The following is a 21,462-nucleotide window of genomic DNA, read 5'->3' on the forward strand; positions in this document are numbered from 1 at the left end:
TGGAGGGGGGGGGGGGTCACCGAAGCCCGCTGCCGGGGCTGCGGCGCTGAGACCGGCATCCAGACCGCCTTCCGCGGCTCCAGCTGCCGCGGGCACGAAACCGCGGGATGGTGGACGGTTCCGAGAGCCTCCGCTGGTCCCGCACCGAGCCGCGGCACCGCGGGCGCTTCCCGGCATGGGTGTCCAGCCGGCGCCGCGCTGAGCAACCCCCGCTGTCCCGCCCGGTGTCTGCGGGCACGGGGCTTCGTTCTGGGGAAACATGGGGAGATTTTGTCGATTTCTCTTTTTGCGCTGTCAGCCGGCTCCCGAACATTAAGCGAGCCGCTTTCCCCCAGTCCCCTCGCCTCAGCCGGGGGAGAGCGCAGCCCGGGGACAGCAGCCGTGGGAAAGCGCCGCCGGCCCGCGGCCACGGGAAGGACGCGGGACGTCCCACGGGGGGGAAGGAGGGGGGGCGGCGGGGGCTGGCGCTGACGGGCGCTACCCCGCGCCCCACGGCACCGGTGAGGGGGAGGGAAACCCCCAAAGACCGAAGAAAGGCGTCAGCAGGCGGGCAGAAAGCCCCGCGCGGCTCGGCGGGGGCCGGCGCCGCCCGCCGTGACGGGACCGCTGACGGGGCCGGGGGCGCCCCCGCGCCTCGTGCCCGGGGTGGGGGGGCAACCGAAGGGGGGGGGGGGGGGGGGGGGGGGGGGGGGGGGGGGGGGGGGGGGGGGGGGGGGGGGGGGGGGGGGGGGGGGGGGGGGGGGGGGGGGGGGGGGGGGGGGGGGGGGGGGGGGGGGGCCGTGCCGCGCGCGCGGGGCGGTGCGCGGGGCGGGCGCCGACGTCAGGGCGCCGCGCGCATATTGATGCGGGGGCCCGGCCGCGCTCGCCAAGGAGCAGAAGGAAGCAAGATGGCGGCGCTGTAGGAGCGGGGAGCGCGGCGCCCGGGCTGTGCGTGCTGGATGTCGGCGAGGCTGAGGGACGCGGCTGAGGTCAGAGCGGGCTCCCCCCCGCGCCGGCCGCCTTGTCCGCCGCGCAGCCCCGCGAGGTGTCGCGGGGACCGCGCCGCGCGGCGCCGCCGGGGATGGGCGAGGAGGGGGCGACGCCGCGGGTCCCCCCAACATGGCTGACTGACAGGGCCCCCTCCCCGCGGGGCCGGACCCGGGCTTCGCCTCGCCGCCCCTCCCCGCGCCTTTGTCTGCGCAGGGGGACGGCGGCCGGAGGCGCCCCGGCTTTGTGCCGCTCCCCGGCCCCCGGCGGACACAAAGGCGGGCGCAGCCCTGGGGAGAGGGGGAGAGAGGCGCGGGTCCTGCGGGGCTTGGCGAGGGGGTGGGAAGCGGAGCGCGGTCCCGGGAGGGGGTGAGCTCGGGAGGGAGAAGTGGGGGCTCGGCGGGGGCTCGGTGCGGGGCCTCCGTTTTTTCCGTGCAAAATGATCCAACACGCGCGTTTTGTCCGCGCTGTTGAACCCCCTCGCCGTCGGGGCCACTTGCACGATGTGGCCGCGGGATGAAAAAGGAGAAATCACTTTCCCGAGCGTGCTCCCCTAAAACAACGCTGTCGGCGAGGTCGGGCTCGTTCCCCGCCAGATGACAGACAAGAGCAACAACCTCCCCGCGCCTGAGTCGGACGCGGCGGTGTGTGCTTGTGCTCGCTCGCATCGTGGCGTTGATCGGCGTTAAATCACCCCTTTTAAGACACCGGCAGCCCCGAGTTAAAAAGGGGGCTTTTCGGCTCGCGGTTCGAACCTTGGAAATTCGGCAGACCCTGTTCTGCTAAGTAATTTTCCTTTTCGGAGCGAGGTGAAGGGAGAAGTGATGTGGTCTAGCGTGCTTTTATCGCAGCCGAACATCTCATCACAAGATTTGTTTTCCATGATGAGCGGCATGCGAGTGTGCGGGCTTTGAGCAGTGATCAGCAGCTCTGAGTATCAGTTCGGCATCATTTTCTTTTCTTCTTCTTTTCGCTGTGAAGTTTAAGAGTTTCAGAGATAAGGAGATACTCTCCCTAGTGAAAGCAGGTTAGTGGGTGTTGTTTGTCAGCTAATGAGGCCATTCTATTCGCATGTTAATGGCAGGTTGACTTACTGCAGCAGGGGGTGAGCGCAGTCACACGTACATTCACATCTATCTGCATGTGTATTCCACTACGGCACTTTCTCTGGAGGTTGTAAAGTGCAAAACAGGACGTGGCTGCCGAAGATACTCAACAGGGAGATGTCAGTGGTCTTAGTCGTGTATAAACTCATGTAAAATAGTCATGCATAAACTGGAGTTGTAGGGGGATCTGGCTGCTGCTGTTAACACTGAAAGAATGTACCCATCTTGGATTCTATCCCACTAAAGAAAAAAAAAAAAGGGCAGCTTGGAAGCCATGAAGATAAATCACTGTTGGGCAGTTTTTTGTCTCTTTTTCTCACGGAAGGTGTAGTATGAACCCTGCCTGTGAAGTCAGAGAACACTTAAGTCGAGCACCCAGTGTGTAGGGAGGAGGAAAAAAGGGGAGGGCAAAGATGTGGAAAATAAGAGTGCTTTGGTGGTGGGGCTAAACTGTTGTTGATATGGAATGAAGAGCTCAAGAGTCATCTTCCAGTGGAAATAGTTGGTTCATTTTGGGAAGTGACTTTTAAAAAAGACACCTGTGTGAATGCATCCAGGGAATCTCAGAAAGCAGTTTTGTATTGCCTGTTTCAAAACTAATTCCTAACAAATCTTCAAAAGAAGAAAAGGTTGAACAGGAGACACTGAGGCTCCCGAATTTGCCGAATTATCACTCTTTGTAGTCAGGCTTTTAACGAGGACTTTGGCATTGTGCTGATTCCTGGATTTTAGCCAGGAAAACTGGTATTGTTTTGATAATAGTGTGCATGGTCCTAGACTTTGGCATGTCAACATTGTTTAAAGAACAAGAAACGTGTGCTTGCAGAGGAGTTATTATGACGGACAGATTTCCAAGGTCTCTTGTTGGCACCAGTGCTGCACTGGGTAACAGAGAAAGGAGGTTGTAAATGTTTTGGCTTCTGCGTGTAGAATAGGAAACCCTGTAGTTGCTTCTGGAACGGGGATTTCAGCTGCCAGAGTTGGATGGGACTGTTCCTTCTTGCCCCAGGCACTTCAGATGCTGCTGAGACTCTGTCTTCCATGCAGTTCCTTTAAATATTAGCAACAGCCAGACAGCTCTAAAGAAAAGAAAAGAAAAAAAGACCAACCAAAACCCACCTCCTCATCTTTTGGAACAAGTCTGCTGCTCAGATGTTGAAAAATGTGAAGTTTGGGTTGGATTAGGGTTTGTGCTTCTACAGGTGCCAAATAAGGTCCTTTTTAAAAAGCTGATATTTTTTCCAAGGTGTAATTTCAGAAGGGCTGTCAAATTTGGCTTGTCACAGTGAGTGACCCCTCTACCTCTCTCACTGGGCGGCTGCACAGTAGCTCTAGGCATGGTAGCAGCATCTGTAAGCCAGCTTCACAACTGGAGCCTGAAAGTGGTAGAACAAAGTTGCCAAGTTTCAAGTAGAGTTGGTGGTTATCTTGGAAACTGTGCTGGAGAACACAACCACAAATGATTTTGCCAAATAATATACAGTATTTATTTAGTCCAGCTCTCTGATTGCTGTTAAGGCAGTCAGCCAGCAGCAGTAAGTGTTGTGACATCATTTGAAAGGCAATGTGCTGGTTCTGAAATGGAGTGGGATGTACTATGATTCATTATTAGAAAAAAAAGAAAGCTGTAGTCTGAACAGAGATAAAGCATATGACTGCATCATGGCTGAAAGCCAGAAAGAGAATTATATGAATCAATCACACTTGAAGCATTATTCCCATCCCTTACTCCGTAAGGCAGTGAATACCATCTTACTCATTTAATGACATTCTGCAGCAAAAATATGCTTTTGAGCACTGAACAAGTAACTAGTAACAAGTTGCCATAGTTCCGGTTGTTAGACTTTCAGATCATCACTGCTTGCATGTTCAATTTGCATAGCTTGTCCCCATATCCTACATAATAAAACCTTACAAATGGAGAGCACCATGAGTAATCATCCTCTCAGTCACCCATTGAAAAGAAGTCACTTCTGCCTTCCCTTAGGATAGATGTCTGTTTTAAAAAAAATTATATATGGAAAAATCAGCCATTTTGTCAAGGAATTGCTCTGTGGGTGGACATGGTGGTGGTGGGGTTAAGAAATAAAATTCTGAACCTCCAGCATCAGCTGAACTGATCCCAAGGACAGCTGATGACTGACCCAAAAAGGTTGTTTGGATTAAAATACTGAGAATGTGCCTTGCATTACATAGAAGGGAGTAACAGAAGGAAGGTAGAGAAAAACAAGGTTTGAGAAATAGGAAGAACAGCTAACTAATTTCACTCACATATCTCACACTGTTCTTGAAATGAAGAAAAAAATATGCTCTAACTTATAGGAGGATCAGAAAGAGAGTTCTACTAGTTGGTCACAGTAAAGGATTTTAAATCTGGGGTCAATTTAAAGAAAGTTGCCATGCTTTGAAAAAATCAAAAAAAAACTTCAACGAATAAAAGCCATAAAGATTTGAATTACTGTCTGTCTTTTCAAGTAGGCTTATTCATATCTGTCAAACACCTTCCAGAACTCTGAATCATCTTAGGAACCTGAATAAAATTCAGGCTGTCCTTAAAAAGTAAAGTTTTCTGTGGAGGTGTGGATTCCAAGTTGGAGTGCTGTTGCCTTGTAACATACATATGGCAAGAAATCCCAGTAGGATTATTCTTATAGATAAATAAAGGCGTCCAGTATTTGACCGTATTCCTGGTGTGTGTGCTTTTCCTCTTGCTAAAAAAAAAAAAAAATTAAAGTAAAATAAAGGAGGCATTTCTATTGCAGTGTGGAAAGGAATAGGCTTGTTCTATGCTCAAGCTAAGCAAGAAGGGATAATTCAGCATTTTAACTCTGATCGAGTACAGAGCTTTGTTAAACCACAACAGAGAGTTTCAAAGAAGTAGCAGAGAAGTGAGCAGGTGAGTGTTTAGATAGCTAAGATAACCAAGAGTAGCCCAAGAACCAAATACCCCTTGAAAGTGTCTTCCCCAGGTACAGGGCAGTAGCCCCGGCACTCTCTGAGTAATTACGATGATGCAATTCAGACAAGTTGAAATAACCTTCAGTTGTTCTACAGCATTACCTCTAACCTCAGATATATTCCATGTGGTTTCCCAGCACATGAATATTGGTTTCACCAGGTGTGCGCACGGTGAAGGAGCAGTTTCTAGGTTTAAGCTGAATTTTTTGCAGATGTATAAAGAACGACTCCTTTACTCTACGTGACCTACCTTGTCCTTAAACTTACATTTCAGTGACTAAAGTTTAACCAACTTCTCTGCCTAATTTCCTTTCTAGTAATGCATAAGCAGTCCAAGTTTGTCTTCCAGTGTCCTGGCGTGAGCTACTTTTAAGTCACATCGTGTTGGGAAAGGATTTGGCTCCATTGCAGTAAAACCCCGGCTTACCAAGTGGGTAGACGTTTAGGTCAGGATGATGACTCTCCATGTGGTTGCGTGCACGTGGTTACAGTGTTTACAAACAGTGTCCCAGCATCCTTGGCAGCTGCCTTGACGCGGCCAGTGAGGACAGAGTTCTAGGAATGTCCCTGGTCCTCCACAAGCTGCAGGGGAGGGGAAATAAATAAATAAATGCACTTTTTTAAGAACCCATATCGCTGTTTGGTTTTTGGCTGAGCTTTCTGTATCTGCGTTGCATTCTGATTCTCTGGGTCCTTTGTCGGATGCCGTTGTTTTTTCCCTCAGCACTTGAGCGCAGTCTGGGCTGTGTTGATGTGTTTGTCTGGAACGGACTGACCCGAAGATGGGGGTTAAGGGAATTGTTGCAAAGGTTTCAAATTATTTTTATGCCCCTCCTTCTCTTTTAAAAATTATTCAATCCCCAAAAGCTTTTATGACAAAACAGCTCTTTGCAATACAAGAATCCCACTGTAAATGGTTATATATTTTTCCTTAATTAGGCATGACTCACTACCTGTTAGGATACTAGAACAATTCCCTTTTTAAAGAACAAAAAAAGAAATCATGAATCTGACTAACTTTATAAGTAAAATCAAATAGCTGAAAGTCTTTACTGCTTAATTAGACATGTTGACACAAAGAGGCGTTGCTGTTACGAAAGCTGATACCACTGTAAGGCAAGTTTTGGATCTCCATTAGACACAGGAAGCTTGGTGGAGATTTCTGCATTTACTCAGCCAAATGAATAGTGCCACCAATCTGTTGTAAAAAAAAAAAAAAAAAAAAAAAAAGGCAGTGAGGACAAGTGGTAGTAGTTACCGGGGATGCCTTGCACAGCTGAAAATTCTGTGATTCTGTGAAAACGCACTGTAGCTGGTCAGAGGCACCCAAGTGGCAACGTGTTTCATGCTCTCCCCTGTGGACCTAAACCAAAGCTGTCAGACAGGTTTTAGTCTCCAGAGACACTTGAAGCCTGTGCTCTTGCATGCACTGTGGAGCCTCACTGTCAGATGTTCTGCTCCTCATCCAGTCTCATGAACATTTTTCAGACTTTCTTACACAGCTCTGCAGCAAGTGCTTGGAACAGTGTGCAAAGCGCATCACTTGCCTTACAAAAATGAATCCTTAGATCTGTTTTTTTCCTCATAGGGAGGAAGCAGTTGGTGCAAATGTCTCTTCCATATTCTGAATTTGTCTAGATGAATCATGGTATTCCCTGTCATGCAAGAGAGTATGAAGGCTGATCCACGGATCTTATTATACCCATGGCTTCTCCCAGTAGTTTTATGTTCACATTGGTTGCTTCCATTTTATGTTAATGTCTCTTACATCACTGTACTGTTGGTATTACACTGCAGTGTTTTCTTGCTCACCTGTTGTCTCATTTGTGAGACACAATTTTTGTGTCATATCCATGGTTTCAGTAACTCCTTACTGCCTTTCCTTTTCTGACTTCTGTTTGACCCACAGTTCCCACTACTCTTGCAGCAGCTGGAGAGCAGAAGGTAGCAAGCAAGAGTAAAGAATATAGGATAGAATATGTGACAAAGGCATTCCTGAGTTTACACTGAATATTTGTTCTTTCTCTTGCCACTTCTAGTGCTGTTGGAGAGATCAAAGGGCAGACATTAACCCTGGGCCTGATGCTGGTAGGAGAGTTTTGCCCTCAACTTCAGTGTCCTTTAGTATCTTTCCATATTTGTCCCTTTGCATGAGAGACAACAACTGTTCAATCTGCACTCACCCCCATTTCATGCCCCTGATGGTTTTTTTATCTTTGTTTAATCTGTTTGTTCTTTCAGTGCTACTTCACTTGTGTTTGAAGTCACATTCTTTGAAGTTATACAATTTTTATACTTGCCAAAGGACACAAAACTCTTTCAGCTCTTATGTAAGCAAAAAGGAGAAAAGAATGATTGCATATTTCCTCTTGTGTGCAAGTAGCATTACTGTCCTGCTCATGGTAAAATGAGGAAAAGGAATTGTTGGACTAAAGCAGGAGTTTCTTCCCTTCTCCCAAAGTTCAAGTTCACAGCAGTGAGATATTTCTGTGAAGCTTGAAGTGCATGTACAGCTTAATAAAAGGAATGCCATTTATCCCTGAAAGAGAGCATTTGAAAGCTGTAAAATACATTGGACTATCCTCTCCCTGGAATATGGAGAAGTTGGGATGTGTGTATGCATGTATTGCAGACTTTACATACTTTCAAGTTACCAAATTTTTGTTCCCTCTGTGCTCCTTTGCTTCCTTGTCTGTTTGATTTCAAATTTGTCTGCCCAAAAAGCTCTGAATTATTACTAAAATGGCATAGTAAAAATAAAAAACATGAAAACGGAACAACTGGAAGGGGTCAGATTTAACACTTATTTAACTTTGCATAACTAGCAGACATTTTGGGGTAAAGAAAATCTGTGATAGTGAGTTTCCATTCCATACACAGTTGCAAGTGTACACATCACATACCCAGAAGCAACTGAAAATGCTGAACAAATAGAGAAAAACACTCTTTATAAAGACAAAAATGCAAAACCCAGAAAAATGCAGTCTTTCATTCTCTGTTTTTTTCTGTGGTGGTCTCCATATTCTACATGGAACATTTGTTTTCCTTAGGTAAGTTAGACCTGTGCTCTTCTGCTTCCCTATAATCCTTAATGCAGAGAAGAAACTTCTGTAGGTGTGAGAAGGCAGTAGAAAAAGAAAAATTGTGCTGATCTGTTTTGTTGTTTTGTTTGTTTTTTTTTCCTCTCTGTTACTTTGTGTAGTGCCCGAAAAGTGAGAGACCAGACAGGAAAACACAGATTTCTATCCATTTTCCCCCTGTGCCTGTGTGCTGTTGACAATATGTTAAGTATAGGTGGCTTTCCCCCGCCCCACAGTGTTGTCAGCTGACTCGTGATCCTGCAAACTGATGGCAGTCCCTGCCATTTTCACAAAACCCTATTCATTTCCCGTCGTCTCAGAGAACTGTAACAGAGGCACTTAAAGAAGTAAGGCACCTAGTCAGTCTACATTTTGTAGTAAGTAGTTTTGGGGTTATTGTTTCTTCTTTGAGGGGACAGGGAGAGGAAGTGGATGGAAAGACTAAGAGGCAGGTATAGAAGCTAAAACCAGATTTTTGCTTTAAAAAAGAAACCCAAGTTTTCAAAGCAGTTGCAAGTTGACATGTATTGTGCAATAAAATATAAACTCTAGCTGATGGATTAGAAAGAAGTTTTGCCTCTAGAAGAATGAGTCTAACTACTATGCTTTTTCTTGAAACAATTAGGTGGTTGGAGATACTCTGTTGGACAAGCTGGAGCATGAGTCTAATTCAGGATGGCAACTCTGATGCTTCTAAATATAAGGAGAGTGGATAGAGTGAAATTAATTATTGCACATTAGGAGGCACCTCATATCCCAGCCACGAAACAGAATCCCACTGTGCTTGGAGCTGTATAAAAATAAGCCATTTTTGTTCTGTTCTACTATTTAATTCAGCAAAGGAGGCAGGGAAAAGGGGTCTGGCAGCATACAAGGGGTCAGAGTGTTAGTAACTCTTGTTTATAGCAGAGGCAGGCAGCTCCCTTCAAAAAAACTCTAAATATTTGCAGTAAATAAAGCAAAGCTGCTATTACTGCCTCCTCTGTGTACGTATGTCTGTATATGCGTGTAAGAGGAGTTCCTCACCAGCACTGCTGCAGTCTTTTCCCAAGGGTACTAATGTTAATGAGCAAGAAAAAGACGAACAGAGTAAGAGAAAGGGTACAAAATTAATAAGGAACAACTGAGAGCCAAAGCACACAGAGATCACGCGTTGTGGTACAAACCCTGCTGGAGTAATTAATTTCAGTGTCTTTTTTTTTTTTTTTTTTTTTTTTTTTAACCCTAAAAGACCTACAGGAAAGCTGTGGTATAGCTGGGAACTGAACCCATATCTCCTAAACCCCAGTGCTTTACCCATGATACCCTCCTTCCTGCTCATTCAGAGGTTTACAGATAGTTTTCTCTGCTTACTAAGATAACAGAAGTATCAATTTTAAGAAACAGAAACTAGACACTTTTCACTTTTTTCAGAAGTTGGTTTCAGAAGTAGCATTTTCTGTTTATTGAGATGTTCTCTTTTTGCTGCACAAACCTTCAGAGCATTGAATCAGCAGTGCTTATCCAAAACAACCCAGCAAATTAAAATTAAATAGATCTCCTCAGGGAAGGGGATGGCTCTTTTTGTGCACTGCTTTGCAGCGCTGCTTAAACCCCAATCCAAGTGAGAAAGAGCACAGGAAAGGATGCTATCTCCATTTTACTGGCACTGTAGATGTCTCCATGCACCTCCAAACAAATAATTAAAGTAATAATAATTAAAAATAGTACGTTGTGTCAGTTAATCACACTGTGTGAAAGAGTTATGTAATGTCATTTAAAAAAGTAAGTACTCCAATAACTCCCTTGAATGTCCTCAATCCTCCTAATCATTCAGGCAAGATTTCCCACAGTGTCCAAACTGTTCATGTACATCATCTCCAACCTACCACACAACTCCCATTTGATCTGTTTTACCAATTAAAGGTTTGTCAGGATTCACAAACCCTCATGTTGACATCATACTTGGTAGCAAGGCTCAAAGGAGGGAAAAAACCAAAACAAACTTTAATTTGTTGTCAGAAATCTCTCTGCTGGAGATGGGATGCACAAACCTGTGCAGGTGTCACAACCTTAGCAGCATTCATAGCTTTCTGTGCAACAGTCACCTGTTACCTCCTAGACCTGAAATGGAGATGGTAAGTTTTAATGTCTCCCTCTGGCCTTGGAGAGTTCCTGTGCTGTCAGGATAGTCACAGCTCAGCCTGCCTGGTGCATAGTGCACATCACCCAGAGCCTGCCCTATTTAACTTCAGCACATTCACAGACTCATGATACAATCCATGATAAAATGCATTTGGAAATAAAATCAGATTGGTAATTTAGCTCATGCAGTGTCTCTGGATGCTGGCAGAGGCAGCTGACCATGAAGGACAGATGGATTTTTTCCCTGCTATCTTTAGGGATCCCATAGCAGTGCAGACTGCTTCAGAAGATGATGGAGTGGGGGCAGTTGGACTTGCCTCCCCCGTTGCTCCTCTTCCCGCATTTGGAGGTTCAGCCAAGCCCCCACGTGGCTCCCGTGCACATGGCCCTGCTGTTTACAAACTCGCTCCCAGGTGTCCCGTGGCGCAGCGATGGGCTGAGGGTGCCCTGCTGCAGGGCTGGGTTCCCTTCGCGCAGCTTGCGAGAGCTCCTGTCTGAGCGCCTGTTTCTCACCCACGCTCGTGGCTGCTCGTAGCAGGGCTGTGACAGGCCAGCCGAGCCTGCTGGCTTGTTTGGGTTTGCTCATTTTACATTTAAGCAATATTCAGGCCAGGGGTTTAGAGCAAGGTCGTCCACAGTGAGTCAAAAATAGAAACTTTATTGCTCGATAGAGTAGCGGCACTGGAGAGCGCTTGCTAGACATACACGCAACAGCGAGGAAGGTACTTTTCTGCTTTCCAGAGACACTACGAGGGAATTGGGTAACATTTACAGTAGGGCAGGATTTCAAAAACCCTGTGGAAATGAATAGGCGCATTTTTTTTTCATTTCCTGCTAACAAACCAGGGACCGCTTTTTTTCCAGGTTTGAGAGACAGGGCTCAATGAAACACAAGTAGTTTGGAGCAGCTAGTATTTGAAACCACAGTTGAATTATCACTCGGAGAAGATAGGCTTGGTTTTGCTTTGTTTTAGCAGGCCATTGGCATACAGCAAGAAAGAGGTTTGAACAGCTGTGCATTGCTGCATTAAATGGCCTCCCATAGCTGAGGCACAAAAAGACAAAGCCTGCTTCTTTCCAGCCGCTCAGCTAAAATTGTATTGACTTACTTTTGCTGCTCTCCTCACCAGTTCAGAGTTCAAGGACTCATATATCTACTGTACCTTGAGTTCAGATAACAAGATATAACTACATGGAGGGAAACAAATAGAAAAGTTCCTGTTCTTCAAAGACGAGCATTTTTCTGTACTTGTTCCCCTGTTTTGTTTCGGGGTGTGCACAGTTTATTTTTCTCCTTTTGTTTTACCCTTCCTACCCGCTCACCCTCTGCCGTGTGCACACCCTCTCCCAGCCGCCTCTGGCTTGTCTGGCCGAGAAATGCAGACTCAGCAGGGACTGGTAACACTTTAACTCTTTGTCCTATTCTCAGCTCTCCCAGCAAAGGTCAAAGCAAATGAGACAGCTGCACTTGAAACGGAGCCGCTATAGGAGAGAGAGATTGACCACAGATTGTTCCCCCTCTCCCACTATTTTTTTTCCTTGAAGCATATAAAGTGTATGGCCAGGGTGAGATGAAACTTTACATAGGTTTGGGTAGCTGGATCTGCTCATTTCTCATTAAGAGGAAATGAAAGACTCGTGACTTTTGTTTGCACTGGCCGTATCATGCAACCTCTGCTGATAAACAGAAATAATTTAAGAGCTACTTCCTCAAATGCCTGAAACGTGGTCTTAATTTCATCAGTGCAAAGCCAGCAAAAAGCTATTACAAAGTCTCTGTTACGTGTCTTTGAAGTAATTTTGGAAACTTTGGCAATATGCCCTTATACGGTTCTTTTCCCTAATAGCCAGTTTTGCATTGTGTTGTGGGACCATGTGGACTCCGATTTCAGTGACTTAGGGCACAAATCGGTTTTATTTTTCCTGAGAACAATTCAGCACTGCCACTTGCTTATTCCTGACAGACGAACCTGCTGGGCCACCATCAGCGTTAGCACACGTCCACGTGTGCCACGAACGGGAAGAAGGTTCTCCTTTGCCCTTCAAACCACCCGCCACGGTGTTCCACAGGGCCGTGAGGGGTGCGCACCAGCGGGAGAGCCGGCGCTAGTTGGCTTAGCGACATTGACACTGGCGCCAAGATTTACCTCCCGTCTTGGCACTCCAGGCCATGCTGGTGTCTCGCCACGTGCTTGCGCGCACATGGCAGCAGTGTTTACAAACATGACCCCAGAACTCTTACGGGCAGTTATGAAAGAGCCAGCGAATGCCACATCCCGCGTGCCAGGGTGACCTAGATCGCCAGCGCTGGGAGCGAATAGCGAGGCACTCGTACCGAACACAGGCAGATGATTTTGCTCCCAAACTCTTTTGAAATATCATTGCCACCATGAGAGCGTTTTACACCATAAACTAAAAATAGCTACTATTAGCTAGCAGGAGCGGCGGGTAAGTGATTCAGCAGCTCAGGGATAGAACTGACTGTGTTCTTCAGCACTGTAAGTCTGCTGAACTAACTCAGAAAGTACATAACATTTTCAAAATGGGAAGGAACTGCAAAGCTGACTTACTTTGGCTAAAAGAAAAGAACACTGCATGATCGCGTGGTTCCTGATTTACAGTTCCTTTTTTATTCCTTTATTAACATTTGCATTTGGGCACTAATGAATGCTTTGTAGTCAGGATATAACCATCCGTTTAGGAAAAAGATGCCTTAGTAGTTTCAAAATAAACACCTCCATCTACAAAATATGAATACCACTCTATGACTGACTTGGGTTTTTTGACATGGGCCTTAGGGAAAAAAGTCATAGCTGAAAGTCTCCTTTAGCAAACCAAGCACTGTATGCTCAACTGGCACATCCATTATCTTCAAATGTATTTTTTTTACAGTGGATATCTACTTAAAAAGAAAAAAAAATCCCTTCTTTATCCTTGAAGTTCTGTAAAGAAGTTTGCATTGTATGCCAAATTACTCCAAAGCAGTTTACTTCCTAGAAGTTGGCAGTAAAGTGGATTACATGGTCAGACAACTAGTTTTTGACAGGTTCTAGCGTTCTTGTAGTTATCTCAGAAATACTTGTATGTGGAGGAAGACAGGTTCTATAACTGTGAGTAGTTGCCAAAGATAAACAGAGCTTTCTTGAAAAAGCTGCTAAATGAGCAAAAATAACCCACACTTGTTAATAAACCGCTTCCAATTTTCACTTTTGGAATCAAAGAATTTAATCTCGGCTTTGCAAAGGCCTACTAAATGGTGAAGAATTCTTTTCCCCCTCTCAAATAGAAAGTTTGACTTTCAGAAGAAGATGAGATGGTAGAAAAATGGTAGTTCTATTTTATATTAGTTGCTATAATACGTCTCAGTGTTTGTAAATAATCATAATGACAAAACCTGTGGGAAAGACACACTATGAGCTTCTCCACCCCTCTCCTCCAATACAGTTCAATCCTGTTACTGAATAAAACTTTTGTAAGTATAAAACTAGCCTACAGTCTTCATCTTTCCTAACCATACCCATGGCAGGTCTGCATTAGAGTTGTCAGAGTTCATGCAGAGTTTTTTTGCTATGTAAACAAAACAAAACTAGAGAGGCTGACGCATGTCCACTCTGGCCTGATCACTAACTCATTTCTTGTGGTCAGACAACTCTACCCTGAGCTGGCAAAGTGCTCTGCAGGTCAGTCCCTGGCTGGTTTTGCCCAGTCTCCTTAGCTATTATTAATCTTGCATTGAGAATGTGAGCAAATGTACTTGCTCGGTTATTGATGTCTTTTCACTGCTGAATGTTCATTACAATGTTCATTACGCTGTATATAATGGACCTGGAAATAAGAATGGAAGTACTGAAAGTAGGTTACTGCTTTGTTCCTATTTTAAGAGCTCTTTGTATCATTTCTCCTGCCTGAGGAAAGCAAATCCACCTTACTGTGAAACTGTAAAAGTATGGGCAAACTTAGAGAAAGCAGAATTAGAACCTTAGTGTAAAATCTTCCTTTAATGTATATAGCTTTTCTCTTGGACACGTCATTGTACATCTTCTGGAGTCCTTCTTCAGAAGCCCTGAAGCACTTTTTAAAATGTTCTTAACCAGAAAGTACTGAGGTTTACAAGGACAGAATTATTAGTATTTACGATGTCTGTGGGCTCCGCTGGTACATTTAACTTAACCAGTGTAAGGTCCATACAGATACACAAATTCTGTCTGGTGCATCTCTGACTCAGAGAATCTTCTTACTGTTACCATTTATGATATTTTCTTATGTTATACAAAGAGCTTCTTTTAGCCACCCAGTGAAGAGATTATAAGGGAAGAAATGCTGCTTATGATAAAGATTATTTTGTCCCTTGCTTTTGGTTGGATCAGGAGGGAAGGAACAGTGTAAGATTACCATTGTATGCTACAGGCTGAATACTGCCATTGTGTCAGTTTAGATGAGTATCTCAAAATAAATACAGACTCTGTCATGGGTTTGTCCTCTAGGTAAAAAAGCAGTGGAAATCTTGTTTAACAAGTTCAGCGAAAGGCACACCTAAAGTTTAATTATGTCTTCAGATCCATGGGTGCAAGTCTTACTAAAGAGTTTTACAACTCCCAAAAAACAGACTTGGGACCTTTGATTTTTCTTAAATATGCTGATCAGTAGTCATGCCAGTGCATAGTTTGGGGAAGAAAATCCCTTGGCATAGGAAAGAAGGATCCCTGGCCATAGCTTTCTCTGCCATATGTGTGCGTGAGAGAGGGTGAGGGATTATTCACCAGTTTATAATTTGCTGCCAATCCCCCTCTTCCCTCACCCCTTTGAAAAGCCAATCTGCCAAAAAAGCAAGGGGAGATGGAGAAGAGATGAAACAGCACCTTGGTATTTACTTGAGGGATTTGTCATTAACGTCTTTTGGAGTTGGGAATCTTGGATAGGATCTGAATTGTGCTACCAAAATTTGCAGCACTGAGTGAGGCAGTGGGAGAACTTCCTGACCTGAGAGGTAGACAGCCTGGGGTCACACTGTTCCTGTCTCTGTTACTCATTGCTTTCTCAGCAGAAGATGGTTCCTTAACAGACCCATTGCTTGCTGCTTTTGTGCACAGAGAATAAAACTTACAAAACACCTGCTGGACAGTTCTTTAAGTCACATTAACAACAGCCCACAGCACTCAAAGGCAAGATGGGAACATGAAACCAGCCTGCAGAATATCTGCTCAGCACAAACCACAGGCAGAAAATGTTTCACATTGCCTTAAAAACATAACAAGTCCTGTTAATTCAAGAGTTACAAGAACTATGATGTGTGCAAAAGAGAACAAAAACAATGAAAGAAACAAGGAGCATTTTAGATTTTTACAGTACTGGGGAATGTATAGGGGGAAATGCCCAAAGGTGTTCTTAGGAAAGCAAGAAAATTCCACTTTACAGAGTAAGTTTAAGAAAAAAAAAGTTGTCTGAACCATGCCAGCAATGTCTTCTTCATGTTCACAGGATTAAGCCAATGGGGTGCTGAGGATTCTTCCCCTGTCTTTAAGTCCTACAAGAAACACTACTGTGTTTTGCCCACTAGGCTGACTTTGGCCATGGCCAACCTCCAAAGCTTCAAAATAGGATGAAATTCCCATTTCTAGTAGTCAAATTATACATCAGTAAAAGAAAACAGCCTTTGTTCTTTATCAGGCAAGCTGCAGAAATAGTGATTTATGAATTCAATAGAGGTACAGTGGAAGCAGCAAAACCAGGTCTTCTCTTCTCTGCATGTTCCACTATCCTAGCAGCCTTTTCTTTTTCCTAATTATTTATCCTTGCTGAAGGTCCACAGATGTGTAGAGTATGGTTGTCTCAAGCACAGCAAATACCATGAAATTCCATATAAAAGAATGTCGAGCTCCAGTGTAAAGTTTTGATGTGGAAAATTTAGGTTAGTTTACTTTTGAGGGGAAGAGTGGCCAGCATGTTTCCTTTGTGAGCCTCCTTATGGTCTGTGCAAACTTGCTTGCACGCAGGAAAATTCTCATCAGGATATACTTAACAGTATTTCCCTGAACCAGTGCACAGCAGTGAGAAAGATGGACAAGTTGTTCCTAAAAGTTGTATGAAATAGCCATGGAAGAGACCATTTATTCCATCTTCTTCTCCCAAGTCAGCCGAATCGTAACTGTCATTTTGACAAATAGTTGGATAATCTGCTCTAGGAGACCTCTGCTAAAGGAGATTCTGTACTCTGCCAAATCTTCTCATTTTGATGAACATTTTTTCCTTTTGGACAGATATAGCATTCCAGTTGAAGCCCTGCCAAGGCTTGAGGAGAAAGGTAACAATGTCTGACAAAGCCACACAAAGAAGACTTGCAGCCTGTGCAAAAATTGCCTTTTTTTCTTGAAAGGACTCACGTAACTGTTCAGCTTGATGTTCAGTGTAACTCCAGGAACTCCTGTTCCTCATTCAGTGTTTGTGCTTACGATTTTTCCTGCCTTTTGAGACACTGCCCTTGGGTTTTCTATTTGAGAGACCTCAGAAGAACTTCAGAAAAAAAGTTGGTGTGTGAAACAGAGAAGTTGGTGTCATCAAGGAGGAGGAACTGCATACTGGGCAGGAGGAATCTTAAAATAAGTAATTACACGTTTTTGTGAGGGTCTAGTGATCCATTAGACTGTGAAATTTTTTGGCCAAGGACCATGTCAGTGTTATCTGGGCACATTGCCGCTATTCCATGCACGAGGCAAATGCTCTCTGCCGCAGAAGATCTGGACAATATAACGAACAGCATAAGTGTAGGCACTTGCTCAGTGTGGCAGTTATGAGAAGTGGGAAAAACAAATCCAATACAGTACTTAATCTTAGTATTATTTATGGTTTTGTTAAGCTGTCTTCGTGGATGAAGATAGAAACCTATTTGAGAGAATGCAAAACACTAGAAAATATTTCTCTTGAGCTGTAGTGCCAGAGGTGTACGGTTTGTCCATGGGAAAATCTGAATTCTCCTATTCTTTCTTGGTCCAGTGAAATTTTCAGATGTTCCCGTGTATTCTGACTCTGGGGTCTGGACTTCTAAAGGGGCAGCAGAGAATGAGGGAGCAGGAAGTAGAACACAGTGAAAATAACTTGGGAGTGTGAGCTAGATACCATAGGCTGAAGGCAGAGAAGGGGTCTCAGGAGCTCACCTTTGGCTCTCTGGCACAGTTTGAAGAAAGACAGTATTTGAGGAAGGTAACAGCCAACAGATTTCAAATTCCTTAAAAGAAACAAACATGACAGGTGTGCTTAATCTCAGGACCTTGGTGTCACAAGCTGCTGCTGATGCAGGTTCTTTTGAAGGTAGCAGGCATTTCTGTGAATCAGAACCGTGTCTAGGCGCCTGCTCCTTAGGACACAAGTGGTAGGGGGGGTTAAGTCTCATGGTTTTGGCTGTAAGCTGGAGGTTGCTGGATGCATTACTGAGTGACTATACATTTCTCTGACGCATTTGCCCTTTAGCAGACTGTGATAAAAACAAACAGTTGTTTGCCTCAGTGTGGCACCTCTCAGCTGCTGTTGGCTCTTCCCCTGTGTGCTCCCTCCTCCAAAGACATCTATACCTGAGAGTACTGTTACAAAAACAGGGTCCAGAAAATCTGTTATTGGGAACACCCACAAAGTGAACACCTACCCCAAGAAGCTATTCTCTTCATTTGTTTGTAATTGCAGCATCCCAGTAAGTTGTAGTTTATGCCATCAGAAGCTAGTGTGGTCACAGTTCTTTCTAAAGCAGTGGCATGAACTGTTAAATTATCTAAAAAGAGCAAAGAGGTGTGTTTTTTTTTCCAAAGATTAGATTGAAGGAACAGGAAAAAGCTCTCTCCTGTAGTTCTCTCTTCTTGTCCTCTTGTTTCTAGTTTTAATATTTAATGAACATGTGATATTGTTTTAATCTAGTCCTGATGGTCTTGTGAAGTTAGTATTTAAAGCAGATGGCTGCAGTGCTTTAATAAGATGGTTACTATAGAAACACAGCACTGTGAAAGCAGTAGTTTCTGTATTGCATGGTCTCCTCACTAAACATTTTAAAGACTCCCGATCTACATGTAGAGGCCCAAATTGGACTAACCAAGAAATGGAAGAGAAAGATAGTATGCCTGTGTGGAGTATTTACTTCAGCTGGAGTCCACTTAAACCTAGCTGGATAGCTAACATTTTTGTGGATTGCTAAAGAGCTGCTTTGAAACAACATGAAACATGAGAAGAGAGATAAGCAAAAAATATTGATGGAAGAGATGACTGTGGGCAGGAGTCAGATCATTGCAGTTATCTTTTTTTAGAAGGTGAGTTGGACTTAAACATTAATACAAACAAATTTAAAAGCGGACCCCCCCCCCCCAAACAGTTAGCTAATACACCCAAATATTTACTTTGCAATCCCAGGCTTTTTGTTTACTTCATTCTTGCATATCTAATGCTGCCTATCAACACACTTGTTGCAGCCTAATGCATGGGGAAGGACACTTGTGTACTTTCAGGGATTTGGGCTTTTTATTACTGCTTCTAGTTTTCTTTATTCTACCAAAACTGTTTTAACCTCAAAGTACCTAAATTCCTCTGCATTTGCCAAAGAATTTTATAGGCTATGACACAGACTTAAGAAATCCTTTAAAAATGTTAATTATATATATGAATGTGAGTTTGCACTAAATCAGGACATTCATTGGGGTAAATGACAGTCTTTTTGGAGGGGTTATTAGTTCTGTGCAGAACTGGACAGGAAAGGGCTGCCTCGTCTGACTGTGTCTTTCCCTCCAGGGAACTTAGAACTAGTTTTCAGCAGTCACAGAGGATGAGTACATGGAGATACTGGTTGTAGATCTGTGGAAACTATGAAGCAAAGAAGGTTTCAAAGTAACACTAACCTCATGTAAAGATGAGAAATAAAAACTATTTCATAAAATGTAGGCGTCCTGCAGAAACTCATATCTTGCAGTATAGCCAGCACAACAGTGCTGACCTGGACTAGCTTCAGAGGGAACTGGAGATAACCTGGGCATGTTCTTTGTTTTATTCTTTCTTTTGTTTGTTTCTGTTCTCCTGAACTCAGCAGGTGTTTGTCCTTGCATGTTTTTGCACTTTAAAACAGCTAAACTGGGCCGGTTCAGTTGCAGGGTTTGCCTGTGTTATGAAGCTGAACACATCATCATTTCAAAAGAAAGAAGGGAAAAAAAGCTGTGAGAAACACTCAACTAATAGGGTTTTCCTCTACCCCAAGACCTAATTTCTTTCATCGGTTCCTGTTTCTGTATGGTCATATCTGATTCCTTTATGGGCTTTTTCTATGACTTAAAACTTTCAAAGAAGCGAAACCACATGCGATCTAAAGCACCTCCCACCTTTGTGCTTTGTCACTGTGGCCCTCAACACTGTCATCCTCTACGCACCAGTCAAAGTACATCTTACCTACTTTGCACTGCCCTTTAGTTTCGTTCTGTGGAAACATTCAAATATTATACTTCATCTCACTTGTGAGGCTTAGCCTGCCTCATTGCTCACTGTGCTTCTCTCATGCCTGTAAAGTGTTGCTGCGAGTAGCACTGCCCACAGCTTTGCAAATTTAGCAAGTCTAGAAGTCAGAGGTATTCCCTGCCCTGCTTTACGTACTGTCAGCTTTGGTTTAGATGTATTTATAGTGCAGCAGTAGAGCCGTAGACAGATATTCAGAAACAAGTATCAAGCCCTTATTCATGACACTATGACATTAGATAATCCTTCAGTACAACGTTCACGCTCTGTGGAAGCTCACCCTCAGACTTACTCCACATGCACTCGCACGTACATTAAACACACGGGCACAGCACACAAAACCACACATCTCTGTCTGTGTTTTCATAACAGGAATATTTTTAGGCATGACAGACACTATGAAGGAACTCTGCCCAGCTGCACTCAGGATGGATGGGGCAGGCTATTTTAGGTTATTACATAGCAGTTCTTAAAAAAGAAAGCTTTGTAACATGCAGGCAAAAGCTTAGCAGGGAAATCTGTCCCTTGGACACCAGCAAAAATTGCTGAAGGGGAATGGGTAGCCCTGTGGTCTGTGGTATGAAGATTTAGCCCTGGATCCACTCAATGGCCTCAGGAGGGCTTGCCTGAGGCATGAGCATCTGTTTCCAGTCCTAGCATGTGACTGCTGCTCCATGTAGGATTGTGGTCCTTGCACTGAAAAGCTCTTTTCCCCTTTTCCCTTCATTAACAATAACATGAACATGAGGACTTTCACTCAGTGGTCATTAGTTAATCTCAGAAATAATGTCATTGACTGCAGTGAGATCACATGTAAGATCTTACATGCATCCATGTATGAAACTCAGAATATAGCCCTTTGGGAAGAAACAGGTAATAGTGAGGGGAATCATAAACCCATTACATATCCTTACAGTGTCTGACAGAAGGCCCCTAGCTCAGCAGAGACCTGAAAACATTACTGTGGTACATAAATAGCACATAATTATTTTTTCTATATAGACTTTAAATTATTTATAAGTGCAAATCCTGGGTAGAGGCACAAAGCTCAGGTGCTGCACCAAATGAGACAGTGTAAAGGTGAGAAAATCCTTGCACCCTAGACTTTAATATTCTGCTTTTATGGTAGAATTTAAGAGTTGGAAGAGGCAGAAAGCTCTTTGTAAGACAATAACAATAAAAAACCCCCAAACCTAGGCTTAGCATGGCTTGCAATAGGAACATTTTCCACTTGCCTGTGGTGACAGTGGCTTTTTCTTCACACAAGCAGAAGTAGAAAATAAGTCTGGTGATCACAACCCTTGGGAGATTATCTCATAGCACTATCTGCGTTAGTCCTAAAGGGCTGGAAACCTTTTACATTGATGTAGTCATAATTAAATGTGCTCCCAGTGCAGACTGTGGAGCTATTTGTGGAATTAACTAATCACTGGTATGAGTAAGGGGCTCACAAGTCAGCCAGAAGTTACTGTGGGAAAACCTCTGTGGGTTAAACTGAAAGCTGTTGAGAAATGTTGATATTTAAATGGCAGACACAGTAGCTCAAGAACATGAAGAATAAGCAACTCTGCTTCTAACATTTCCTGGCATATGACAGTTTTGATAAGGGGATTACTCTAAACAAAATTCTCAGTCTCACGTATGTTCATAGCTTCAATTAGACCAAGCGTAGATGGAAATTTACAGTCTGCTTAACCTTCTATTTAAATCTCTCTGATATGTTCCCTTTGCACACCTGTTTGAAATAAAGTGTG

The 21,462-nt window shown here is 44.1% G+C and overlaps 1 protein-coding gene across 4 annotated transcripts in view; it reads left to right on the forward strand.

The window, feature by feature from the left end:
• Nucleotides 1-861: 861 nt before the first annotated feature.
• TET2 (tet methylcytosine dioxygenase 2) overlaps nt 862-21,462 on the forward strand; it is a 69,858-nt gene continuing 49,257 nt past the window's right edge. For 3 of the 4 annotated variants that reach the window (XM_027890499.1, XM_027890500.1, XM_027890502.1), the window contains exon 1: nt 862-968. In XM_027890499.1, the coding sequence (XP_027746300.1) occupies nt 939-968 (30 nt within the window). In that variant the 5' untranslated portion in view covers nt 862-938. Of the gene's footprint in view, nt 969-18,997; nt 19,110-21,462 lie in introns of all 4 variants that reach the window. The other variant, XM_027890501.1, reaches the window with a different exon arrangement.

Source organism: Empidonax traillii, unplaced genomic scaffold, assembly GCF_003031625.1.
Source record: "Empidonax traillii isolate 1590-97213 ecotype Southwest subspecies unplaced genomic scaffold, ASM303162v1 scaffold290:size645333, whole genome shotgun sequence".
In the NCBI taxonomy this organism is placed as follows: Eukaryota; Metazoa; Chordata; class Aves; order Passeriformes; family Tyrannidae; genus Empidonax; species Empidonax traillii.